The sequence below is a fragment of the Phlebotomus papatasi genome, chromosome 3, assembly GCF_024763615.1.
Source record: "Phlebotomus papatasi isolate M1 chromosome 3, Ppap_2.1, whole genome shotgun sequence".
In the NCBI taxonomy this organism is placed as follows: domain Eukaryota; kingdom Metazoa; phylum Arthropoda; class Insecta; order Diptera; family Psychodidae; genus Phlebotomus; species Phlebotomus papatasi.
In genome coordinates, this window is record NC_077224.1 from 47485597 (window position 1) to 47513284 (window position 27688).

General features: G+C 34.2%; 2 protein-coding genes across 7 annotated transcripts in view; both read left to right on the top strand.

Moving 5' to 3' along the window:
* The window catches only part of LOC129808023 (fibronectin type-III domain-containing protein 3a), a 191039-nt gene that overhangs the window by 138166 nt on the left and 25185 nt on the right, over positions 1 to 27688 (top strand). For 5 of the 6 annotated variants that reach the window (XM_055857674.1, XM_055857679.1, XM_055857678.1 and 2 more), the window contains 2 exons: positions 15990 to 16921; positions 25854 to 26154. In XM_055857674.1, coding sequence (XP_055713649.1) covers positions 15990 to 16921; positions 25854 to 26154 — 1233 coding nt within the window. Of the gene's footprint in view, positions 1 to 9880; positions 9976 to 15989; positions 16922 to 25853; positions 26155 to 27688 lie in introns of those variants that run through there. The other variant, XM_055857680.1, reaches the window with a different exon arrangement.
* Positions 13231 to 15257, top strand: LOC129808025 (uncharacterized). The gene is made up of 2 exons (XM_055857682.1): positions 13231 to 13437; positions 13586 to 15257. Exon 2 carries the CDS (start codon positions 14270 to 14272, stop codon positions 14873 to 14875), a length of 606 nt encoding a protein of 201 aa, XP_055713657.1. The 5' UTR covers positions 13231 to 13437; positions 13586 to 14269; the 3' UTR covers positions 14876 to 15257.

Sequence of the window (27688 nt, forward strand, 5' to 3'; positions counted from 1 at the left end):
AATAATGGGGAAGAAGATGACGAGAAGATGTGTATAGAAAAAAAGTTGGTAATACGGTATGTATTTACACACAAACATTTCTTATATGACATTCGATTTAGATGCTGAAGTTATTTCATAATCACAGCTATTGAGATGCTGCGATTTCATTAATTTTACATGATTGAACTCAAATTCACAGGGTATATGTTTTGTACATATTTGATTTCGAAAATGATCAGCTGCCAAAATCGGTAAGACCGGTCGATCGATTCGGACTACCACTGATTTTGAAAGCCTCTCAATATTTTTTTTCTTAATCAATCTTGACAGATTTCAAAAAAAATCAGATAAAACAGATTTATAAAACTTTTTACAATTTTGATAAATAGTCAAGAATTTAATAGGATATATTTTTGGGCTCCGGTCAAAATCCCGAAAGCCAAAATCCCGAATTCTAAAAGTGTCATAAGCTACTGTCATGATTGCACCCGAGCTTGCTCGGAATTTTTCTATGAAAAAGGGAAATTTTCTATGTCCCGGAAAATTATTCTAAACATTTTACTCCATAGATTTCATTCCTTTCAAGATTTTGAACATTCGGGATTTTGGCCCTTTCGGGATTTTGGCGTTCGGAATTTTGGCTTTCAGGATTTTGGATACCTCCGATATTTTCAATAGTTTCTGCTCGAAATTCCGAAAACCAAAATCCTCAAAATGGTTTTTCGGGATTTTGGTCCATTTGCGATCTTGGCTTTTCGGAATTTTGGCTTTCGGGAATTTGACCTCATTTGGGATTTCGACTATTCTGGAATTTTGGTTTCACAGACTTTCGTATTTTTGGGCTTGGCTTTTGAGGCTTCTGGCTTTACGGATTTAAGCTGCTGATTTAGTACGAACAATACCAAGATGTTTAACAAACCTTTATCTTGATCTGATCATTTAACCTTCAATTTTTTCGAAAAATCAGTTACTCCCTATATACCCTCCTAAGCTACCGGTACAGTACACCCTATGACACACGCCTGCTCTTCACACGAGCGCTACTTTGACCCGTATATTTTCTTATCTCCTTTTCCTTTTAGGTAGTGATACGATTAACCGGTGTAAAGTAATTTTTAACAACTGTGTAAGATATCTGCTCGCTGGGTCGCTTTGATCACATTACCCCTCATACGGACGTATTTCTTAGTTGCGATTTACCGTCCTATCTTCAAATGCGTGCTCTTCGCTTTCTGCATCACCTGGGTGACAACTGGATCACCTAGTTACCTGAATTCCCTTTTGACAAGGCGGCGTTCGGTTATTGTTTAGGGATATTTAGTGCCTAGGACAGAGTAAGATCTTTTTTACCGCACTCTTTTTGTAAAAAGAGTTGCCCTATTTAACTCCCTTTCCCGTGAGGAACGTATCTCTCAACGGGCAATTCAAAAACATTTTCAAACCGAGCTTAGCTAATTAGTTTATCATTTTTTTTATCCTTTTTCTATTGCATGTACAATTTTAAAAGTAGTTATTTGAAAAATTATAAAAGATTCTTCTTGTACATGTGTTACAAGCAATATAGTTGCATTTCTTATAAAAAATAATTATCTGGTAATAATCTTTCAAATGAATGCATATTTGTCCATATCAGTTGAGTAATAGGTATGCTTTCCAGCGCTGATTAAACTTTGACTTTTCAAAATCGTTGTTTTGTATGATTTAGGGTTATTTTCCTATATGGATGAAGTAAGATGTCCACCTGGAAATCACTGAAACAAATCAAAAAACTAAGAGAATCGCAATCACATTTTCTAATTTTCGAAAACTTCTAATTTTCTAAATGTTAGGTTAACGATATTAAAGTCGGGCCATAGTCCGTGACTATATCCAACTGTTTAACCCTTTAAGGACGAGATGGTAAAAAATCGTGGGTCAGAAAAAATCACTTCTCTAACTTTTTAGAACAAATCATAACTTTAGAAGATCGTAGGAAGAATTTCATTTTTGGGTCACCGGTGACCCAATCGTCCTTAAAGGGTTAACTGTCAAGTGACGGCCGGCAGACAAAATTTTAAATATTTATATTTAAATAACAAAGTATTTTTTTTTGGAAACTTCAGATTACAAAAAACATCTATCAATATTGAAAGCTTTGTACTGGATAAGTAACATTCCTTTTGTGTTTTAAATTTCAAAAATATACACGTAAATAAAATCTTTAATGAAAGAATCACAATTTCCATAAGGTCATACAGGCTTATCACTAACTCTGCTTCTGTGAGACTTTTTTGTTTTGTATTCTTGTACCACTTTTTATTCGTAAAGCTCTTTCTCCCTGTTTTCAAATCAAACACACAAGAAAAGCAACATGACAGTTATTCGTTCCAATTTAAATTAATTTTATTATTTAAACACCAAAACAACAAAACAACATTGTATGTTGTGAAAGAGAGATGAGAAATTGGTATGGAAGGAAGAGAATATATAAAAAAAAAAGAAAATGAAGAATGGTGAAGTGATTGCAATTTAAAGTATTGCCTTTTGGAATTCCACAAACACAATTTTTTGATATTTTATCTGTCACTTTGGTATTTGTGTGAAAGAAAAACATTTTTTTTTTGTTTTTGCATTCTTCACATTACAATATGGTATTACATATAAGATTTATATATAAATATATATGTATAAAGGAGAAAGCAAAGATAGGGACTTCAAGAAGAGAGATAGAGAGAGTGAGAAGTAAAGGTCAAAAGACGAAACACATTTTTCTACTATATATACCATCTACTATACTTGAGAAAATTTCATTAAATTTCTCATTATTGGAGCCATTTGAGAAACTTATAGCATTATAAAAGCTAATTTAGTTTTTCACTTTTCCACTTGAAATTTATTTTTTGCATACACTCCTGTACAAAATTATCAGAACAATGGAGAGTTTGCTTTTAACAAAATTATATTTATTTATTGTAACCTATTGAACTGGAAATGGGCATTATAGGGTGAAAGGAACGTCTATTGACACTTTAAGAACTCGTGTCAGCACCTATTGACATCCTACTCTGTAGTATTTGGGATATGAAATTTGAACATCTCTGTTTATAGTAAGAGGTATATTACAGAAAAAACGTTATATTACTTATATTTTACTAGATACATTAAATAATTTTCAACATTTTGACAAAAGTGTCAATAGGGGTTCCCTGTCGAACAGACGTTCCTCCGACCCTAGTTAATTTCAGATGTTTTTTTGTTTTTGGTTTTGCTAAAAATAGCATCCAATTTGAGATCATTCAACTTGTTTTTTTTTCTCGTCAATACATGAATTCTTTCAAATTAAATACAAGTGAGTTTATTCAAAAATCTCTAGTGTTTCCCATAAATTATTTACCAATTCATTCATATCAAACAACACCATCATTACTTTTTCTCAGAATAAAGTATATGAACTTCTTAAAATATCACTGTGACAATTTTGTAAAATATATTTCAAAATAAGAAAAATGACTTAGGGTAACTGTACCAAATTTCTGCATAGTAGCATGTAAGCGCCAAAGTTTTATGTTCGAAATGTAATATTTTTGATTTTAGTGTTTTGGACTTGTTTTGGACTTTTCAATTAGAGTGAATGAAACGTAGATCTAGTCATCTCGCTCACTCTTATAGACAATTTTGAAAACATTTTTACAAACAAAAGTTATTATGCGCTAGGCAATAATGACCAGCGCACAATAACTTTTGTTTGTAAACATGTTTTCAAAATTTCCCATGAAAGTGAGCGAGATGCCTAGATCTAGATCTCACTCACTCTTAATGAAATGTCAAAAACATGTTTACTAAAGAAAAGTTATTGTGCGTTGGGCATAACTTGTGGAATTACTCTTCTTTTGTAAACATGGTTTCCAAGTGTTCGATCAAGTTCCTCTCATTTAGGGTAGAGTCAGTACTTTTTCGCCAGTAAGCACTTCTTCGCCACCTACAAATAAAATCACTTTTTCAAGGAATTATGAGCTCATGGAACTACGAAATGACTATTACCTCGTAACCTCTAGTCCAACGGATCAGAAAACCATAACTGGTGCTCCACCGACTAGATTATTTGCAAGTTAATTGAAGAAATTGTCGACAAGGTGAACAGTCACCAAAAAAATATGCAATCCTTAATAAACTTGTCAACGTTCAGACAAATTGTCTTGCAATATTTTATGTTTTTGCAGTACAGTATTTGATATTTTTTCACTGAAAGTCACTTTGTTATTAACTAAGCTTCGCTCTAATATAATTATTTTATAATGTTTTGCAAAAAAATAAAGAAATACGGATGTGGTGAAATAGGGCTTACTTTTTTCGGTTGTGTAAGTACTTTTCGCCACTAATTTTTCCAAGCATTTTACAAGTGGCGCACCTCGCGGAATTTAGTTGAAACAGACGTAATTATGTCAATTGATTTTTGTCGCAAACAAAAAATGTGCAAAAAATCATACGAAATACTCTAATAATTGTTTAATATAGATGTTAAATAAGAAAAGTACTGTGCAATGTACTTTTGCGGGTTTTCGAAAGCTGCTCTTTCTTAAAAATCAATTAAAAACAAGTGGCGAAAAAGTGCTTACACAGTGGCGAAAAAGTGTTTACAAAGTGGCGAAAAGTACTGAAACATGCATTGTTGCAGGAAATGTATTTTTTCAACTAGATGCCCAAAAATTCCCGGAAAGTCTCCTGGATCATTAGAGAGACAATGCTTCAAAGCACTTGTACAGAAAATTTCTTTTTATTTCGACAAAAATTGTAAGAATTACAAGGGTACAAAACCTTAATGTGGCGAAAAGGGCTTACTCTACCCTAAATGTCAAATGCTTATTTACAAAACAAAAATTTTTGTATACACAGCATAATATTGGCAAGTGAGTCAATATTTCTATGCATCATTGTAAATATCTCTAATGAGTAGATCAATAAATTTATTGCATTTGTTTAATGCAAAATTGTGTTGGGAAAATCAATTTTCTTATAACGTATTGAATGTTAGAAGAGAAGCTTTTTCATCTTTCCATTCACTAGCTATATTTTGAACTTTTTTGTGTTATAATCAGTGACAATTTTGCATTCTGTTCACCAATTCATTTACCATGAATATCTCTTCATAGTAAATAGTTTTATTGGATGTTTTTTACATGTCTTGCTCCATTTTATGTACATGATACAAAATTCTCTCCCTTTTTGAGGAGAAAATTGAGTGAACAGACATGAAAAATTGTAGTTTATAGGATAATATGAGATATTGGGTCAATAGAGTATGAAACATGTGTCAATTGTACTTTATTGAATTAGGGATGAAAGCAGTGAGAGTCATGAAAAGAGAAATTCTAGAGAAATGTTTAACAATATGGAGATTGTTTTACAAATTTAATGTTTTGTTGCGGAAAAGAGTGAAAATTAAATCATTGTTATTAAATGATTAACCATTTTGTGTGGTGTGTTGTGTGTGAGAACAATTCTCAGTTTTGTATTCTGAAGTTCTCAATGAGCCAATATTTAAGTATTGTGTGCAATTTAAAACAATCAATAAATTAGTGTTTGAAAATGATAAATTGACACATTGTATTAGTCATTTGGTTGATATATGAAATTATTGTTTCGTTAATTTAAAGAAAGTTTCATTTGTTGCTCACTATTTAACCCAATAATCAGTGAATGAGCAACATTTTAATTATTTCACTGAATACGATTATTTGTCATAGTATTTTGCCATACTTGAATGACATTTTTCTTTTTTTTTTGTTTTTGTGTGATAAAGTGTCTCTGCACGCTCATTGATTTGGGTGGAAAAGCAGAGAAATTCACTGTTTTCATTTTGTAATGTGTGAGTATTATGTTCGATGAAGAGAGGAAAAATGTATATAGTTATATTGCATTGGACATGATATTCTCTGCACTTTAGGTTTTATTTTTCACATTTTAGCGGTATTCAGACCATAAAATTAAGGTCACGAATTTTATTGATGGAAGGCGAAGTAACGCATAGTGTTAATTTTTTTTCGTTTGTTACTCTTAATTACCAACGCGGCATTTTAAAATGTATATTGAATGCTTTAAGACTTCTTTTTTTCTCTTCTTATTTTAATGTCTTTTTAATTCCACCGACGACTCTATTGTTTTTCAATATATATATTGTCTATTTTTATTTATTGCACTAAGTTTACAGGAAATTTTGTATTGTCTTATTTTAATTAATGTTCATTCAAATTTGGTTATAAAATAACCATTCAACCTACAACATTTTCCATATCGTTCAAGTGTCTTATAAATTTGAAATTGTTATTGTTTAATGCTATTAACCTGATGTGGCAAAATATCGTAGGAGAAGGTGTGGCAATTTCTGGGAATAAACCTTTTCATCTTTTGCGATTTTTTTTGCCTATCTCCATTGAGAGGAATGGATTAAAATTTTCGTATTAATAAATCAGTACAGAAACGTGAAACACCATTTCCGTTAAAAATCATTAACTTTACAAAGTTTCTTCTTTGCAAAGAAGAAACTTTGCTTTCACGAGCTTAATTCTGGGAAAAAGCGCATTAAGCATTAAATTTGTAAATCGCTTATAAAAAATTTATTCATATCATTCATATCCTCCGATAAGGATCTTAAATTTTAAGGTGACAAATGTCTTTAAGCCTTTAATCTAAAATGTTAACAACCTGTACTAAATGAAGTTGAAAGTGTAAAGTCGGTAAAGTCCGTAATATCAATCTATTTTAAGATATCTTCAACTATTAAAACTAATCGAGAGGATCTTTAAAGTGATACAAGTTGGACATAGTGTTATAAGTTGGACAATTCGCCGGTACAAGTTGGACAGGGATTTTTTCTTGATAAGTATACTGTACTATTTTTTTTAAGCACAAGAAACCAAATTATAAAACTAAATTTGTCAAGAAAAAAGCCCTGTCCAACTTGTACCATGGTCCAACTTGTATCATTTTACCCTAATTTTTAACTGAAATCTTAAAGCTCTTTTAAGTTAGAATTTAAAAGGATAGAAGCCAAATTTAAGATTCACGCAGAAAACTACCCGAACTTGCCCTATGCACAGCACAAGTACAATAATTTGGAAAAGAACAATTTGAACCAGTACAGCTATTAATGTGTAAGGTTCCCGTCTTTGTTATTTATAGTAATTTTAGTTGTGTAGTTAGTAATTTTATAGATTGATGATTTGGGTATCTATGCATGTTTTTATTTTTTTCATAGGATACTGGTCAAAATAGGCCTAAAGGCCTAAGACCTTGGTAAGGGGGGTTAGGTATTCAAAGACTTTCTAGTACAATTTTAGTAGAATTGTAGCATTTGTAGGAGAAGAATAGCCCTCTCAAATTGTACAACTTTTGGCCTTGAATGATCATTAGGCATAGGTCTTCAAGGTTATTGACATATAAAAAATCAACTATTTTCCTAAACAATCTGAGAGTTCTTGAAGCCCATCAGATTTTGATACCCGTTTTTTAGATAGCCATTATTGCAAAAGTAAAGGAAATGCGGCCTTATGCCCTAGACACACCTACGACTTAAGCCGAGAGATGGCCTAACTTATAATCAAAATAATGACTAGATTACATTTCCATTAATTTCTGAGTAATCCGTCTCTCGGTTTAAGTCAAGAAACGGATTAGTTTAGGGTCAAACTTATGGGAATTTAGTCAAATCATTATTTTGATTATAATTACGTTAAGCTATCCCTCGGCTTAAGTCGTAAGCGTGTCTAGGGCAGAAGACTTAATCGAATCATGGGATTTTCTTCTGCATTATTATGTGTCAAATGCTGACCTCAGCCGCTCCGTGAATTGCTTCTTTCATGATGTGCCAATCATACTCAACTCTGTCTTGCTGATCATGCGGGGCCTACCTTGTAAACGTTCTTAAACAATTTTTGATATCCTTTTTCGGTCCTAGAATTCATTAGAAAATCGGTGTTCGATTTTGCAGCTACCCGAGACTTTCTCTCCCTAGTTGAGCTAGTGAAATTCTTTCCTTGACGACCGCAATAACTAGGAAATGATCAATGTCACTGTGCGATCGACGACTTGTGTCTGTTAGCCACTAACACAAGGTGCATTTGGTTATGTGTTACTTGATCGTTAGATCTCTACGTGGTTATATACATGTCTTTCCTAGTGAAGATTGTACTGGTCACCTATTCTGCTGTACTGGTCACCATAAAACCCCTATCCTGAAAGGTTCACTAAGCGTAGACCGTTGTCATTCCTTTGATCATGCAGACTGTCTATACACAGTATGTTGAAAGGGTTCCTCCAGTCCGACTAGCATTTAAGTCCCCGTATGTCGGCAGATAGTCATACGTTCTAAAACTTCAAGTCCTCTTTATCGCCATCCCCGTGATCCTCCGTTGAACCGTATTACCGAGATAAGTGACATATTGCAGAATTTGCCTTTCATTCGCATGCAGCAAGTTCTGTCATCAACAGGAATCCAGCCAAGCTTCTTTTGTTTCTGATATCCAGTATAGAACAGACAAGTCTCCTTCCTTTCAAAGACACCGCTGCCAGGCCAACGTACTTTTTGTACCACTGTAATGTCCATGACTCTCCGGTGGTGGCCAGTGGATTTGAAGTTACTTCACAAAGAAAACACTTCTTCAATCTTTCCCAGAGCTTTCGGTCCTGGATGTGGACCTTGTATTTAAAAATAATTTCTAAAATAAATGAATAAATCCTTGTAGCCACTAAAGAAGGTGCACATCCAGGACCGAAAGCTCTGGGAAAGACTGAAGAAGTGTTTTTCTTTGTGAAGTAACTTCAAATCCACTGGCCACCACCGGAGAGTCCCCCTATCAATACACATCAGTCGTTTAGTTATCGAATGTATGTATCTATTGCTCCAGATCGATTAAAGCTCCAGACGTTCCACGTTCCAAATCGTAGGTTCTTCGCATATTGCCCGGGTTGATGCCGTGAATCCCGTCCTATCCGAGAAATAGTGCTTATGTTCAACAATCTTGCTTTTCACGGTGACGAGTTGTTAGCACCTCGCCCAATCCTTCCAGAGCCCTTGTTCGTTAGCCTCAGGTTCGTGACTTCTAACTGGGGTTGGTTACCCAATCTTCCATCACTCACCTGAGAGTACCGGTGCTAACCAGGTATCTAGCGCATTAGACCCCTAGGCCATGCAATTCATTTGCTAAAAAATCAACCCTTTTCTAGTCCACTTATCCTGTTTGGCTTTTAGTTCTTCTAACAAAAAAAACAGATAAACAATGTACATTCTAAAAAAAGAACTTTAAACTGTGTGTAAAATTCTTAACTTCTAGGAACGGAGGTAGAATAGTATTCTCTCTACCTTTTGATTATTACTTTCTCTTTGAATTCGAATAATATTAAAGTATTTTTCGTCGGGATAAATAAGAAAAGAGCTCAATTGCAGGGAAATTAATTTAAACTTGATAACTTCCAAATTTTACACCATTGCAATGTGAAATATGTTAATATCTGTTTGGAACAGAGAAAGAAAGAGTGGAAAAAAGTCACAAAATCTAACGCGGGAAACGTGTCAAAAGATTAATATGAGGGTTTTTACACGGTGTCTTCTTTTACTTTATTGCCCATGTGTAATTGAAGCGAAAATGAAAATCACTTACTTTCATACATTTTTGTCAGCGTGGCAATTTTATATCACCCAGAGAGTGTTCATGTAGAAAGTTACGTCTTATCAGCCGGAATTTTTCAACACTTGTGCTGCTTTTTTTTTATTACGTGGAAAAACAAGGCGAGAGAGCTATTTTTGACTTTACCATTAATCAGTTGATTATTGACACCCGCCAGAATTACATGTTTTTGAATTTTTGGTGAATTCACTTTTTTCTTTTTTGCGTTTTTTTTTTATTTTTTTGCAAGAGTTTGGAACCCAATAAAAAAAGAGAAAAGAAAATGGATTCGAGTGAAAAAGTGTCTGAGGAGAAAAGAATCGTCTCATTGGAGGTTGAGAAGATTAAGAAGGTGGTTGAGAATATTTCTAGTGATGAAAATGAAGCAAACGATAGTGAAAAACATGTAGTGAAGAAAGGCTTCAAATATCAGTTGATCATAAAAATTTCCATGGTTGGAAGAAGAAATGTTGAGGTTTTTCTTACATCTATAACTCATTACACTTTTTTTTTGTTGTTGTCATAAAATTTCTCATATCTTTCACTCATAATTTAGCCATTTAAATACATATACACACTCACATTATTTTGATACAGATACATTACGTAAGAATTGCAGAGCAAAAGTGATTAGATTTTGTTACGTGTTGTTGGAAAAATTTAGAAAATTTTCACGAAAAAAAAACATAAGCAAGGTCACAAGAATTATGTTTACAGATGGAAGTAGTTCATTGATCACTTAAAGATACAATATCAACATTTCACTATTTTCTAAATAAATAACATTTAGGGTGGAGTCATAACTTATAGTTATATTTGTATTATTGCTAAAATATCATAGCAAGAGTAATATTATATAGCTGTTTTATAATTTAAATAAAAAGGGGTGGCAAAGCGTCCCAGGCTTTCCCAAGTGCTCGAACTCGTTACTTAGATGCTATACCTCAAAAATACTTTCGCAAAAATCACTCAAAAGATCTCCCAAATTAGTTTTAAGAGTAATAAAATTGATTTTCAGACAAAAATTACTCATCGGTTTATAACCGATTCATTAGCGGTTCACAGTTGATTTGAATCGATTTATAAATCAGTCAAAACAGTGCTCAAAATATACATAAGGGCTAATTTAATTGAATTTCGAATAAAAATTAGTTATCGGTTAGAAAGCGGTTCAAAACCGTTTTGAACCCGTTTGGTTTTGTCGGAAATTCCAAGACCTTTCCAACGAGCCTAATCATGAACCCATTCGGTTTATAAATGCGCTTTCTAAAGCCTTTTTAACCTTTGTCCTTGAAAAGTGGTTATTACGAATGATTCAACTGGATTTTCACTCATGTGTGGAAGTTTTGAAGGGTGAAGAACTCGAGGGATTACATACTGCTCTCTCCATGGCGTTCAAGCAGTAAAAAACAATATATATCGCTGCTTATTCATCCGTTCGCCCATTCGAATGTCAAAAGAACTAGAAGCCAAAAGGTTAGAGATAGCGAGTTTGAGTTTCCGAGGGATCCCCATATAAGCTAGCTCAAGAATTATTAATTATGTTGGGTTTCAAGACCTTTCCAAAAAATCCAAATTTATCCAAATCGGTTGAAAAATAGACCTTCTAAAGTACACTCAGAAAAATAATCGAGTAAAACTTACTCGAATCGATGTTAAATTGACTCTTTTTCGTTGTTATTTTCGATTAACTAAAATTTAGAGTTGATTTTACTTCTATTGAGGTGTAATATTCGGAAGAGTTGTTTTAACTTTTCTGTCCTAAAATTTACATGACAAAATAGTGTAAATAACTCTTTTTAAGACTGAACATAACTCGTTTTAAGAGTTAAAATAACTCGTTTCAAGAGTTAAAAAAATCTGTTTTTAGAGTTAGAATAACTCTTTCAAATCCCTTATGAACTTTGTCACACGAAAATCTTCTTGACTGAAGTATATTCTTAAAACGGAAACACTTAAGCATATACTTCAGTCGAGATAAATTTTACATCGAAAAAGAGTAATAATTACATCGATATCCGGCGAATTAATTCAACTCACACGAAGAGTTGTTTCAACTCTATTTACCAAAATTTACAATAAAAAAGAGTAACAATTACATCGATATTCGTAGAGTTAATTCAACTCTGCCATAGAGTTGTTTTAACTTTTTAGGTTTTTTCTTAGTGTAAAGATAACTGAGAAAATATCTTTTAAAACTTGCGTGAAACATACATAAATGTTGAGACTCTTCTTTAAATCGATCGGGAGACCATCAACATAATTTTCATTTACATTCCCAATCAACCCTCGTTAAAAAGCTCCCAATTTTCCTTTAAGTATTCAATTTTTGTTTCTATTTATTTCCATCCATCTATCTAATACTATTTCTAGTAGACACCATTTTTTTGGTAATTTTTAGAGAAACTCCAATTTTACACTCTGAAGGAGTAGTTTTACAAAGTTTTTGTATGTATCAAAATTGAAGCACAGCTAATGACCTTTGCAACGGACTCACATTTTTTAACTTCCGTTCACCAGAACCTGAGATATAATGAATAATGTAAGGCAAAGCAGAAAAAATATAAAAGTATTAATTAAAAAAAAATTGAGACGTGATTGAGCAAAACTAAAACGATATTCTTAATCACGGGACTCGATTCTATCAAATGTACCATGTGAGATCTCTGAGACAGAAAAAAGTTGTCAATTTGTTGCATAGTGTTATTAATTATGTTGGAAATTTCAAAACCTTTTCAAAAAATCCAAATTTATCCAAATCGGCTGAAAAATAGACCTTCTAAAGTAGTAAAAGCTTTTTACTTCAAAAATTCAAGATGGCAATTTTTTTTAGGTCACATAGGTATGTTTGGAGTTTGGACAAAATGTTCGCCTGGCCCACCTCTAAAACATTTCCAAAAATAAAAGAAATCGTAGGAGCTGTTTTCGAAATAAACAAAAAAACTTGGGTTTGGTGGGGTTGGAGAGGAGTTGAGAAAAAAAAACGTCTAGAGATATCGTTTTTTTATTGGGGGTCACCGGAGACTGGAACTTGATATCTGTTATCGTTTAAGCTCCAGGACGGTAACACGTTAAAACAAATCGATTATAGAACTGCTCTCTCTTTCAGTTCGAGCAGTAAACTTGAATTGCCTGTAATTTTCAATTTCTAGAGCCTCAGGAACTGGATTAACCCTTTAAGGACGATTGGAACACCGGTGTCCCATAAAGAAAATAATTTTTCCTGACTACCCAAAGTTAATTTTTTCTTATGTCTGTACATAATTGTAAAGTAGAAGGTTGAAGGAATCTAGAATATTTTTTGCAAGTCTCTAGCTATTTGCTATTTAGTAAATATTTAAGCTCAAAAATTCCGAATTTTTATATTCTCAAATTCATAATTGATTTTATTTATTTTTTATACTTCCAATTTTTTTTAAGCAAAACCCTTCTGGCAATAAAAACTACAATATAGTAAGGCCATGTAACTCCGACGATTGCAAAACTCGGATGCCGCGACCGATTTAACTCCGATACATCCACTTAAAATATAATTTATATTTTTATTTCTGTAATTAATTACTGAAGTATCATATTATAACTATTCTACTTTGAGAAAAACCAAAAATTATATTTTTATCGGTTTAATAAGTGGGTAAAAGAAATATTTTTTAAGCTCGGGTCAGCTGGGTTGTGTACTAAAAATTTAATTTCTGAGAAAATTTTGCTGTTGACAGCTCGTCGTTGGAAAAAGTTTAGTGTTTTTTCTATATAATAAAACATTATTTGCAATCAAAATTATTAATAAAAGTTAGTGTAGTTATTGATCTACAAGGTGAGTAAGAGTTTATTGATAATATAAATAATTCATACAGAAATAAGTGATTTTTGTGAATGTTTACATTTCGATGCATGTCGGATGCGGTGAAAGTCAATGTTTTGGTTCAGAATTTGCATTGTTCAGGACTCTTTTTCTGTTTCAGATGCCAAAGGGAACAAAAGAAAAGACCTATAAGGACAAGCCCGACTCTAAGGAAGGTATTAGGAATGCCTTGCAGTGTGTACGAGATGGTTCTACCATAGCATATGCATCCAAAACATTTAATGTCCCAAGAACAACACTGCACAACAAATTGACCGGCAAATACCCAGAGGAGTGCCCCAATGGCAGGCCAACAATTCTTTCAAAAGAACAGGAAAAAGAACTTGTCAAATGGATTCTGGGATGTGCGGATGGCTGGCATCCCATCGGGAAGGAACAAGTTCTGGACAGCGTTAAACTCATCTGTGAGGTCTACAAAATTCCAAACCATTTTACAGCTGGAAGACCCGGAGACGTTTAGTTCAGGAATTTTCTTAAGCGTCATCCAGAGCTCAGCATGCGCAAGCCAAAATCCTTCTCATTGGAAAGAGCTACTGTTACTGCTGAAGACCTCACGGAATGGTTTCAGAATTGTCTTAAATATTTCACAGAACACAACCTTCTGAGCATTTCACCAGACCGTGTTTTTAATTGCGACGAAAGTGCCTTCTTTTTGACACCGGAAGATGGAAATGTCCTGTCCAGGAGAGGTTCACGTGTAGTTCCATCTCTTAAAAATTCAGGACCGAAGTAATGTATCACAGTACTCCTCAGGGTGTCAGCTACTGGCGAACTTGCTCCTCCAATGGCTGTTCATAAAACTGACATTACTCCAAAAATTGCCATTCACAACGCAGAAGGATGGAAAATGGGAACGTCACCACAGAGTGGCTGGATGGATGGGCCACTTTTCTATGCTGGTCTTTATTTCCCGAAAATTGTTTTCCAACATTCAGAGGAGTCCATTATCAATAACCAGCACGATCAGGCCACCGACAATAATCCTTCAAATGATCCAGTCACCCCTGGAAACCAACTCTCTGCAACTTCTGAGACTCAACCGATCTTCGACACACTAAAACAATGCTATTTCTGGCCAGGAGAAATTCCAAAACGTCGTCAGAAGAAGAGGGTCAAAGCCAGCAATGTCAAACACCAGTATATTGTATCTTCCGAGGAAATTATCGCGGAACAGGAGGAAAAATTGAGGCAGGATTTACAAAAAAAGAAAGAAATTGCTGAACGGAAGTTGACCAGAGAGAGGAACAAAAATATAAGGGCAGAAGAAAAGGAGATAAAACTAAAGAAGAAACACATGGTAAAGGAAAAGGCTCAAATGCCAATTGAAGCTGAAAAGAAAAAACGTGGAAGGAAGTCAGCCAAGAAAACCGAGGAAAAATCAAAGAATTGAGTGCAATCTTAAAATAAATAAAAATATATATAATTAAATAATAAATTAATGAAATGAATTGATGGAATAAAACTCTAAAAAATGTTTTTGAAATAATATCTTCTCATTTTTATGCATTAAACTTTTCCTTAAAATGAGCATCCGAGTTTCATCGAATTCAACGGAGTTACAAAAAAGCATCGCAGTAACATTCTTGCGCATATATTAATATTATCGTAATTTTATTAATTTTCATCAATATTATTGCTAAAATTCTATTTCTATTATGATTCTAAATTAAACAAAGAATAATTCTATTGATTTGGAATGGCGAAAAAAATATTTCATCAGTCCAAAAACAAGCATTAAAGTCGCACTCAATGAAAAGTATCCGGATTACCTCTCTTTACTATACTCATACGTAATATTTTTCATTAAAGCGAAAAATATTATTCATTGGTATTTTCAGAAAAATTACTTAAATTTTTGGGCTATTTTTATTCCTATCGTTCATAGAAGCACAAAATACACCGAATCAGACTCTGTTGAACTTTCCAAGGTTAGATGAAGGACTTATCATTGATTATATAATAATAATAATAATAATAATATTTATTTCAAAACCTTATGTTTCCCAGTTTAATTTTTATTGTTGATTTTCAGTCCGTAAAAAGTGTCTCGTCGTTAAAGGGTTAAACTCGAGTCTCAAGCCCCGCATGTAAACATATAGTAAGCATAAGTTATGATTCCACCCTATGTTTCACATCGTCTTTAAGAACTTGAGACTTAATCAGTAGATAAGCAATTATGATTGATTTTGATTATAATCATTTGGATAAGAAATGTTTTTAAATGATAGCAAAATAGATAACAAATTGTGCAATACCAAAGATATTGTTGAAGTTTTATTTAAAAATTCTATTGTTTTGAAATACCTAAATTAGGTCATAAGACTTTCGATATCAGGGGTACTGTTTACCTGAAAATAATAATAAAAAATATATGACTTTGTTTTTTCTTGAAAAAAAAAAATTGAGAGAAAGATAAGGAATAATATTGATGAGTGTCAAAGTGGGTGGTTTCTAATGGAATTTCTTTCTATTTTTGTGTGCATTTCTTTTTTTACTGGCTCTAGATCGCTGCCAATGGGACAACGCCATCGTTTTATGGGCCCCTGGCGACGGGATATCCTGGTCCGGGACCGGGTCCACATTTTCATCCCATCCCAGGGGGGCATTTACAACCGCAGCAACTATCGCACTCACCACATTCACCGTCGCCGCCAAATAATAACTACCACAAGGATGAACGCACGCAGCGACAGCACACAAAGTTGCTGCGGAAGTTGGATCAGCAGCAACAGAAGCAGCGTGAAATGAATTCGGCACTCTCAACACCAGCACATTCACCCTCACCGCGCAAGAGTGAACTCAATGGACTGCGACGGACAACACCAGCGTCACGCAATGGTGCCTCGTCCGTGGGAACATCGGAGGATGGCGAAGAGTCATCCAGTGTGCCCGATGAAGAAGATGACTACCAGCCACTGATTGATCAACTGTCAGCAGTTCAATCGCCTCAAGTGTCCGAAGTTATGTCAAAGTCGGCCCTACTTCAGTGGGCAGCACCACCAAATTCCGAACAAGTCACCCTCAATCCCCGTGATCTCCAGTACGAAGTACTACTGAGTGATCGTGGAAAGGATGGCAAGTACAAGAGTATCTTCAAGGGATCATCGTTGTCGTGTCGAATTCAGGATCTCAGGCCGGGTCAGGAGTATTCGGTGTGTTTGCAGGTGCACTATCAAGAACTCCAGGGATCAGCGTCAGAGCCAACAGTCTTCACAACGCCACCATGTCCCCCAGATACACCCTTTGCCCCCAAGCTAATCACACGCACGAAGAATAGCCTGCAAGTGAGGTGGAATGCCACAGCTGACAATGGGTCACACATCCTTCATTACATCCTGGAGTACGATGAGGGAAAGGGGAAGGAATTTGTGGAAGTGTGCAAAACCAAGGGCAGGCAGTACTCCCTCACAAAACTTCAACCATCAACGTGGTATAGGTGAGTTTTCTTACTTTTCTTTTAATTTTAAATATTGAGATTTTTTTTATAAATATTTTCAATGCCATTTATCCGTCCCTACACTGACATGAGAGAAATCCGAAAAAGTTAAAATAACATTCCGGAAATATTAATTTTACCCTGAAGTATTGATCCAAAATCGGTGTAAATATTACCCTTTTTAGGTGTATTAGGGCTTAAATTTACCCTTTTTCATGTTAATTTTACCCTTAAAAAGGTGTAACATTAACATTAAAAATTTTTGATATATTTTTACACCTAAGAAGTGTTAAAGTTATGAGGAAAAAAAGTTAATCGCACCATCTTTTTTTCTCAAAGTACCGGCGGAAAGGGAATCTTCAAAATTCCAAAATGTTGTTGGGCACATAAATACTTAATTGCTTTAGTATCAGGTATTCAAGATGAAGTAAAAGATCTTAAACCCTTACAGGAAAAATGCGTTGTAAATATTTCACGATAAAATTATTTTTTTTCTCATATTTTAAATTATTAAATTAGTTTTTGAACTAATAAACAAAACGGTCAAGGGCAAAATACTGAACGCCAAAATCCCAAAAGGCATTCCGAAATCCCAAAAAACCAAAATTCCGAATGGGTTTAAATCCCAAACGCCAAAATTCCAAAAGGACCAAAATACAGAATTATTAAAAGCGACAGAACTACTACCACAATTCCACTCGTGCTTGATGGAAACCAAGAGATTTTTTTTTTGAATTTTGGGAATTTATTCTACACATAATTTCCACATAGGGGAAAGGCTCATAATTTTGTCCAGTTTCTTATTTTGGACACCTTGAGGATAAAATTGGACACTATAAATAAATTGATTAAAATTATGGATTTTTATTCCAATATTTGATGAATAATGAATTCTATCTAAATATTTGTTCTTTTTGGAAGATTTTAACACTAAATACGTTAAATTTTGAATATGATTTGAGTTAAAATTGCTTTGTTATTCAGTGTAAGCAATTGCTAACTTCAGTCTTATTTAGCTGTGATGAAGTACTAACAATGTTTCTTCGCTTTTTTTGAGTGATATTATTGAATATTCATTGAAATGTGTATTGATTCACGTTACTGGTGATTTGTACATTTGACCTGAAGTGAGATTTGCCTTGTGAATTACGTTTTTCGTGTGAAAAATGGGAAATTTTTTAAGACATTCACCAGTGAGGTGATGATTCTTATTTTGGACAGGTGTTTTTCTCACGAAATTTCGTGAAGATTTATCTTTTGTGGTGACTAGGTTGGATAAATGCCTGGAGAAACAAAGGAGCATTATCTCTACGAAAGAGATGTAGCGAGAAAAGCCTTGAAAGGCTCCCGGACAGGTCAGGGAATGAGCGAATCCGCACGTACTTGGAGTATCGAAGTCAACTCACTTTAATGAATGATATGGAAAGTTTCCGGGCTTCTGTGACATTCTACGTTTCCCTTACATGAACAGGAAGAGGACTTGGTAAGATTGGTTCATCAAATGAAGAACAATGGGCATCCTGTTGAGGCGGATTATCTGTCCAAATTTACAGCCAAGTTGGACAAATTAATAAACAAGTTGTCCAAAATAAGAGCCAAAGTCACCTCTACATATCAATTCATTTTTAAACGTATTAAAACTAATTTTAGTAAAAATAAGACGATAAATAGTTTGCCAAGTTTCTAAACAATCCTTCTGAAAAGAGAGTAACAAAAAAAGTCAATTAGTATCGAAAATATCGCACTTCAAACTTGACATCGATCCTTATAAGCAGACTGGGCAAAATTATGAGCCCTTACCTTACCCTAATTCCACACGCAAAATTACGTCCCTTTCAAGATTTTATGTATTTGAGATTTTGGCCCATTCAGGATTTCGGTTCATTCGGAATTTTGTCTCTGCGGAATTTAGTTTCTTCTGGTCTTGTCTTTTCGGAATTTTGGCTGGCACAGATACCAGAAGCATTGACAGTTATTCAAGATATGTTTCTGTCTTGCCATAGAAATCGTTAAACTACTCAAAATCGTGAATTCATGTAAAAATTGGCCGGTAAAAACCGGTTGATTTGAGTGTAACTTGCTCCAATTGACGTTATTCTGTACATAAATACAACATAAATACAATTAACATTGAACAACAATTTGCAAAGTTCTCACTAAATGAAGTATATATACATAAAAAGGAGGGCAAGGCACCCCAGACTTTTCGAAGGTTCTCAACCAATTTTAACCGATTTATAAATCACTCAAAAGATCTCTTAAGGGTAACAGAATTGATTTTCGGACGAAAATTACTTATCAGCGTTATCAGCTCATAACCGTTTCATTACCGGTTTAAAACCGTTTTATACCGATTTATAAATCACTCAAAACAGTGCCCAAAATACACCGGTTCGGTTTTATCGGAAATTCCAAGACCTTTCCTACGAGCCCAAAACTGATGCAATTCGGATGAGAAATATTTTCTCTAGAGCCTTTTAACCTTTGAATTTGGAATATCGTTATTAGGAATGATTCAACGGTATTTTCGTTTATGGACGTTTATGGAAATATTCGGCTGAGTAATCTCTAAGGACCTCTACACACTAGTAGAAATTTCTTTCTAAAATCGTGATGAAAATTTAAGAATGAGGAGAAAATGGGTTAGGAGAATTGAGTCCAATTGCGGACAGGTTGAGTGCACCAATTGTTCTATTCACTCCTTTTCTGGAGTATTGTCTGATACCTTGGAAGGTAGTTCATATATTCTTTTTTTTTCTAAAATAATTATTAAGTCACTTAAAATGAGTAAAACTAAAAATATTGATATTGCTTCTTGTTTGCAATATCGGACACAAAGGTTCTTGAAATTTCCAGCCTCTCCGGAACTCTTCCAAGATTTTTTGCAGCATATCATTCATAGAGGCAAAGCTGTTCCCACTATGAAATATCTAAAACGTGAAAAAGCTAAAATATTATAGACAACAAAAAAATATGGGCAAAAGGAGTGTCCGATATTGCATACTGTTTGCTGTTTCTATTTAAAAAATAATTGTAATTTTTTAGCTATGTAATTAAAATCATTAGGATAAGTGGGGTAAGTGTACCAAATTGCGCTGGAGTTGCATGCAAGCGCCAAAGTCTTGAGTGTCAACTTTAAAGAATATATGTCGAATAAGTCGATATTTTGCAGATTTAGTTTTTTCGAATTTCGGGTACTCCTTTACGACAGCCTCTATCTTCCCTGTGAATATTATACCGGGTTTGAAATCTTAAAAAAAAAATATAATCAGCGTGTAAAATCTTAGCTTGAAATCGTTCTCCTGTAAAGTGGACCATTTACGACTTATGAGTTTTGTCTTGACTGACTGATTCTCTTGCTACTTTTTTTTAAAGGAGTGTTGCTTGGAACGTTGTGGATAGTTCATTGTCTATGTTTTCTCTAAAATCATTTTTAATGGATTCTAAAATGAATAAAAATATTGACCTAGATTTGGGCGATATTTCAGTCACTTTGGTTCCCATAGTTCCTTGCCGTTCCGGAATTCTTCCAGCCTTTCACATCATCTCTTACATCGAAGTGACATTTTTAAATATTTTTTGCATAGTATAATCTTTACAATATTAAAAAAACTAATAAATTCATGGAAATTTGAGGAATAAAAGAAATGGCCGAAATTACAAACTTGCCGAAATTTGGTACAGTGCCCCTTAATTAATCATTTGGTTGCAAAATTAAAAGTTAAAATTAAATTAATCCTAACAGTAACAGGTTTTCGATTTCGATTCCTTAAGTCCAAAAGGGTTTAAAACATCTTGTGGTAATATTTTTGGACTTATCAATTGGGAACTCGTTGAAGATAAGAATATTTATGTATAGAAGGCATTCTATTGAATGCTAAGTAGCTGCACGAATTGTGAAGATAAAATCATTATCACAGTACTATAATACTTTTAGAAAACGGGTGATTTCTATTCAATTGGACATTTTTGAACTGGTTTTGTGAAAAATAGAAACCATTGTTGCATTAAGAAGCAGAAATTCAGTGAAAATAGAAAGAAAATATTATTAGACAATGGTTAGAGTCTTTTCACAATTTCCACCTCATTTTCACAAAAATTACTATTTTTACTGTCCTAACGATATCTGAACACATTGATTATTCTCTTGTTCTCATAATTCACATCAAAACAGTTTTATCAAATTGTATCTCTCAACTATTTATTTTTATTCATCTACCTCCACGGTATACTTATTCATCTCTATGAACTATTATACCTCGGCAAGAGCGATGGCAAATTATTTAATACACATCAATTTCATTCATGTCTTCCTGGGATGGTGAATTGAGGTGTTTGCTATTACCAAGGTACAATCTCCTCTTTTGTTTTCCAATAGAGCGAATTTGATTGAGTAGAAAGTCTTGTTCTCGTATTTATTATTACTCAAGGGATTTTACCAAAAATCATCTTATAAACTTTTTAAGATTCTGATGCACTTCGACTTTTGTGAAACAACAGTAGCGATCAGTATAGTCAAAGTGTTATTAATTAAAAACCATATGGGAGTTTGTAATATAGAAAGTTTTGAAGGATATAAAGTCGAAGTGTTTCGTGCAACAGAGGGAGCTAATCAAAATGCTAACTTGGAGATTTTCTTAAGAAGGAAAGCCATATTTTGGAAACTCTCCTTGAATAATAATTTATTCAAAATTTCCTGTAGATTTCAAGGAAATTATAAAGTCTTTCAGTTAGAGAAGATTCAAGGAAATATCTACCTTAAGATTCACAAAAGTTAAGTAGAAATTCATGGCTAAACTTTTAAATATTTAATATTTCTTTAATCAAATTTACAAATAAGTTTTAATTGTAGTAGAAATAGAGATCTTAAGTTCAGTTTTCTTTGAAAGTTTTGGCAATATTGTACAAGAAAGTTTAAGCAAAACAGCTGACAAGTAATTTGTAATATCTTGACCTTTATCTTAAATTTGATATCACCGAAGCGTGATATTTGATAATGACTGCAAATTCTTTCTTTTTTGTACATTAATGTCCCTTTGAAAACTGAAATTGAAGTCAAGATGAAAGAAAATTCTTGGAGTGATAGTGGTAACAAGAAAACTTTGGACATTCTGTGAATTTTTCTTTAAAATTTAGACAAATTTCGGCTATATCTAAATGAAACTGGTCCTTGCCATAATTTAATTTAAATCCGTAATTAGTTTGTCTATCTAAATTACATCGTGGTAAAAAAAAACCTAGTTTCCTTTAGAAATATGCGAAAAATCGTAAAACGTGTCCAAGACAAGATTGTTCCCAATAACAATGCTTTGAAAATGAAGTCTACATAATATTAAAAAAAAAAAAGAAAAATATTTTTTGAAACTTTAATTCATTGTAGATTTATTAGATATATTAATTTTTTTTTATTCAAGTATTTGGCGAAATATCGAATCTTTTCCTTGAGTCCTCCCATCAAGGTCTGTACAAGATCATCACCGCGGTTCTTGGTTGTTTCCAGGCGGGTGACATTAGCTCTGAAAAATGCGACCAGTTTTAGTACAAATTTTTCCTGCTTTCGTACACATTTCTCGAGATATCTCCGAAACTACGTAGATTGCCAATTTGGGGTTTTCGGTTGCCTATTCAGTATTAAGTTGCCTTTTATTTTGTATTTATTTATTTTTCTAATTCATTCTACAATGAAAGAAAACACCTAATAAACTCCAAAGTTTTTTCGGCACGCTAGAAACATATGAGAAACATAGGAAACATCATGTCCCAGGTTGTTTCATTCCATTTTTTCTTGAAGTCCTCGATGTTCTCGACGCGTTTAGCCTTCTTCTTCAGATCGTATTTGATAGTAGCCCAATATGTTTCAACTGGACGGAAATTTGTAGAGTTTGGTGGAATCATCTCCTAAGGGTACATAAAACGAACGTCGTTCTCCTCGTACCATTCTTTGGTTGCTTTTGAGTAATGGCACGACGCCAAATCTCGCCAGAAGATCGGGGGGTATGTCATGGCATTTGTACAAAGGCAACAGGCGTTTTTGGAGGCAGTCCGCGATGTAAATTGACGAGTTCACGTTGCCCTGCATGAAGAACACCTTGCTCTCACGTCCACATGAGCAGATCGCCATCCAAACCATGTTTTTTTTGGAAACTTTTCATAATTTTTGTACCTGGGGTGGACTGATAACTTTTCGATACTATCGAATCGATAGTTACATTAAGTGAATGGCGACTTTTTACGAATTGTTGGGCCATTCATTGAAACATTCTAAAAAAGAATAAAGCTGTTGATAAACATCCAAATTGGATACAGGAAGTGCAACTATCGTTTAAAGTTTTCAGAATTGACAGTCGTTAGTACCGAAAATGAGCTATCATGTCACCCCTTTACTTTTTGTTACATCTTGTGCGAGACTTTGCGGTGTAATACTGCTGTTCTGGTAATTGTTTGAAGTCTCCTTTTACGTATGTTTCATCATCCATCAAGATGCACCTACTAAAGTCAAACATCATCTTATCGTGCAGCCTTCGAGCTCTTGTTTTAGCTGACTGACTTTGTGCATCCGTGCGATGAGAGGCTGCTTGGACCTTAAAAGTCTTCAGTCCATTCCTCTGTTTGATTTTGTGCACAAAACTGGAAGAACATTTAAGTTTTTTAGCCATATCATATCCCTCACAGATGTTCAAGGATTGATCTTGTAGCGCATGATCACTTTTTTCTCCAAATCTAGATCTCCAATACCCCGCTTTTTTCCAGGTTTCTGGACAGTGGTTTTACTGTTGTCGAGGAATCGAAGAATCACCCTCCGGACGGTCTGGCGTGAGGTATTTGTGAGTTTTCCAAGGTCCGCGTAATTGATTCCAGGTTTTTACTGCTCGAACTCCACGGAGAGCAGTATAATTCCTCGATTTTTTCATCCCCCCCTCGCAAATTTCCAGCTTTCAGCCCCCGGAGACTACTTTTCTGAACAAATCAGACGACAACAACGTTTCAGACGATTTCTGAGAAATGTCGTCACGCTGTTTGTCCGTCTGGCTGTCAGTAGCTCTAGAGGCCAAACGGTTAGAGATAGAGACTTGGGACCTTCGGGAGACCCCCTATAAGTCGACTCAAGGATCGTTAACATGCCTCTCATTTCCCCTTCCCCTTCTCTTCCCCTCCAAAACTATGTTTTTTTGGGAGTTCTCGAAAACGCGTCGTACGATTTTTTTTTCATTTTTGGATATGTTATAGAGCAGGAAATTGACGGAGACACTGAACCTTTCTTGATTTCACAATTTTATTCTCTACGACGTTTCGAGGATGGATGTCCTCTTCATCAGGTATCGAATGTGGTAGGGAAAATCACGTACAGGTGGGAGTTGTTACATCTGCTAACACAGATTCTGTGTTAGCCAGTCGAATGGTGAACATCACGGATCAAGTTGTGATCAAAGTTCAAGTGCAGTGTAACAACTCCCACCTGTACGTGATTTTCCCTACCACATTCGATACCTGATGAAGAGGACATCCATCCTCGAAACGTCGTAGAGAATAAAATTGTGAAATCAAGAAAGGTTCAGTGTCTCCGTCTATTTCCTGCTACATTCTGTCGAACTGAAATTCTTCTTAAATATGTTTTAGAGATTATCCAGTCGAACATTTAGTCCATATTCGAAAATAGCGTTGAATCATTCCTAATAACGGTTTTTCAAGGTCAAAGTTTAAAAAGACACTAGAGAGCGCATTTATCATGCAATTGAGGTCATGTTTGGGGTCGTTGGAAAGGTCTTGGAATTTCCTTTAATACTGAACCAGTTCCAATCGGTTTTGAATCGGTACTGAACCGGTTCATAACCGATAAAAAATTTATCTGCAAAACATTCCTATTGCTTTTAAAACTAGTTTAAGGGATCTTTTGAGAGATTTTTGAATCGGTTTAAATCGGTTGATAACCGGTAAACGATAAAAGATGCGAAAGTACTTTTGCGGTATAGCATCTAAGTCACGAGTTTGAGCATTTCGCAAAGCCTGCTCGAACATGATCAGTTACCTTCTTTTTTCAATTATTATTTCGTATCTCAGTGAAAAATGAACAGAATTTGATGAGAGTTTCACCAAAAGAAAGGTAAAAACACGTGTTACAAATTTTTACATACAACGAAAATGTGGAGCTAGTGACATCTATCATGAAAATAACAAATCATTTGGAACATTTTTTTCGTGGACACGTTTTAAAAGCAAAAGGGGGGCAACAGGTGTTCGGAAAATTGGTTATTTTGTGCTATATACCTTCCATATTCAATTTAGTTTTCCCAATTGTATTCAAAGTTATTTGTGTAATAACTTTATATACTATACTAATTTAATATATTATATTTCTCTGTAAATAAAGAAATTAATTCAACACCTTTAGAAGAGTTTGAAGTGCAATTTCAAGAGATATGTATATGAAGAAGCAATTTTCTCTTAAAGTGGGTAATCGAAAAGTTTGTGACATGGTTGAGAGATTATCGAAGGGGTTTTCTCCCTTTTTGTCATACAGAAGAGATGGGAAGCTTAAGTGTAAATTTTCTCACAGAAAACTATTTTAATTATAAGCAATGTAAAAGAGACAAGGAGAAGTTATATGAATAAGTTAATTATGAGAAATTTCCCACAACACATTCATAGAAAAAAAAAAAAAAACAGGGAAGAAAATGGTATTTTAGCCGAATTTTCTGTTTAAAAAAAAAGTAAAAATAAAAATCAGTGGAGTTAAAAGTTAGTTTATTCTTAGTGGAAGAGGTTTTGTGCAGATGTCAGTGTCGTGGCACATATTCCTGACTTTTGCCAAGGGATAGACGATTGTGGGATTATGAATTTTATGCAAATGCTGCGCTGGGATATGGTGGTTTCGGGAGTGAAAATTGAAATTTTCTCTGAAAGAAAAATTAGCTTTTCTGTGTGTCTCTTGCAGTTTCCGCTTGGCAGCTGTGAATGATTGTGGAAAGTCACCCTATTCGGACATCATCACTTTCTGTACGGCCGCCAATCCACCTCCACAGCCAACGCCACCCACTCTAGCCGCGGCTACTTCATCGTCGTTGCGCCTCGAGTGGATAAGACGATCACAAGAGGAGGAATATGTGTTGCAGATGGCGGACAAGGAGTCAGGACATGGGTATCTTCCAATGTACACAGGTCGAGAGACTGTCTATGAGTGTGTCAATCTTCGACGTGCTACGGTGTTTCACTTTCGTCTGAAGGCGGAAAATGAGGTAATGTCCCATTGCTTTTTTTCTAATTCTTCGACTTTTCGAATTTAGATTTTAATTTGCAAAAACGGATATTTTTTAAAGCATTACAAAGATTTGAAATATTTGCACTTTTCACAGGCATTTCTGTTTTTTTTTTCTGTACAAAAAAAATATTACATGAAAAAGTTGTTTAGAAGCTGTTTAGGATTTAAGCAAAACAATACCAAATTTGAAATTAGTTCAGATGATATTTGAGAAAAACATTTTCCAAAAAACCAAATTTTCATCGATAAATCGCAAAAAATGCACTTCATGAATTTTTTAAATCGTGTTCATTAGATATTTTAGTGGAAAAAAACACTTAGGATGTACTTATTGAGAAAATTCTGATTTTGACAATTTTAAAATTAGGTAAAGGTACAAAATCGTTCCCACAAATCAATGTACTAGGTCCTCAACTAATTTGTGAATTATTTTTGTTCAATGAAAGACGGAAAATTCCTTAAAAAAAATACAAAAAATAGTTTATTCAAACCATTTGCCCTTGCTAGCCACATATTTTTTCCATTACTTTGGCAATAATATGGACACCATATTGATAAGACAATGTGTCTTTTGACCGAAACCATTTATCATCCCAATTTCGCACTTCTTCGAAATTGGCCAAGTCTAGCTAAAGAGTTCTATGCACCATTGATCAGAACAAGTGGTTTTTGGAAGGTGCCAGGTCTTGAGAAAGCAACGGTGGTAGTAGCACATCCCAATTCAGCGTTTTGATGTTGATCTGGACCATAGTATTGTAATCGTAATGTCCACGAGGCACTGTTATTTTGCAATATTACTCGTTCGTCTCGCCTGACGAATTCCAACCATTTTTCGAACAATTCATGGTCAAAATTAATTAGTTGTTATCGTAAATATATAGGGTCGAAGGAACACTTCTTCGACAGGGAACCCCCATTGACATTTTTGCGTTCTTCAAGGAAACCCTTAAATAGAAAAAATTTAAATAGAAAAGCTTAAAACAGATATTTATATAAAACTGTGCAACAATTTTAAATTTTTTTGTCCCTGGGTTCCCATGCTACTGTTTCTATTGCTAGAGTCAAATGATATACGAAAATACTTATCATTTTGATTTCATTTTGTTTTTGCGTCTGGAATCTAGGCAAAACCGTTTTTGCTGTTTTTTGATACTTGGGTGCCTATATCTCCGATTCTGCTGAACCGATTTATTTCTTAATATGGGAACATTTGTTCTCCTTTATATGCCCGATAATCTTTTGGGCAGATGGTGTTCGTACAACTCACACCAGGGGCGCTGCAGTCTCATATATGTCAGAAAACATGGAAAAATCGAACTTTTTAGCAACTTTAATCAAAAATATCTCGAAAACTAGGACTGTCCCCAAAAATATGATTAGTAGGTTTGATAGAGAATTTTATTAGCTACATTTTCATCCATGTACAACTTTTCTCTCAGATTGTTTTTTTAATCTCGAAATTGAGGTTCAAACGAAAACCGAGCAGTTAGCCAATTAGAGAAAATCTTTTA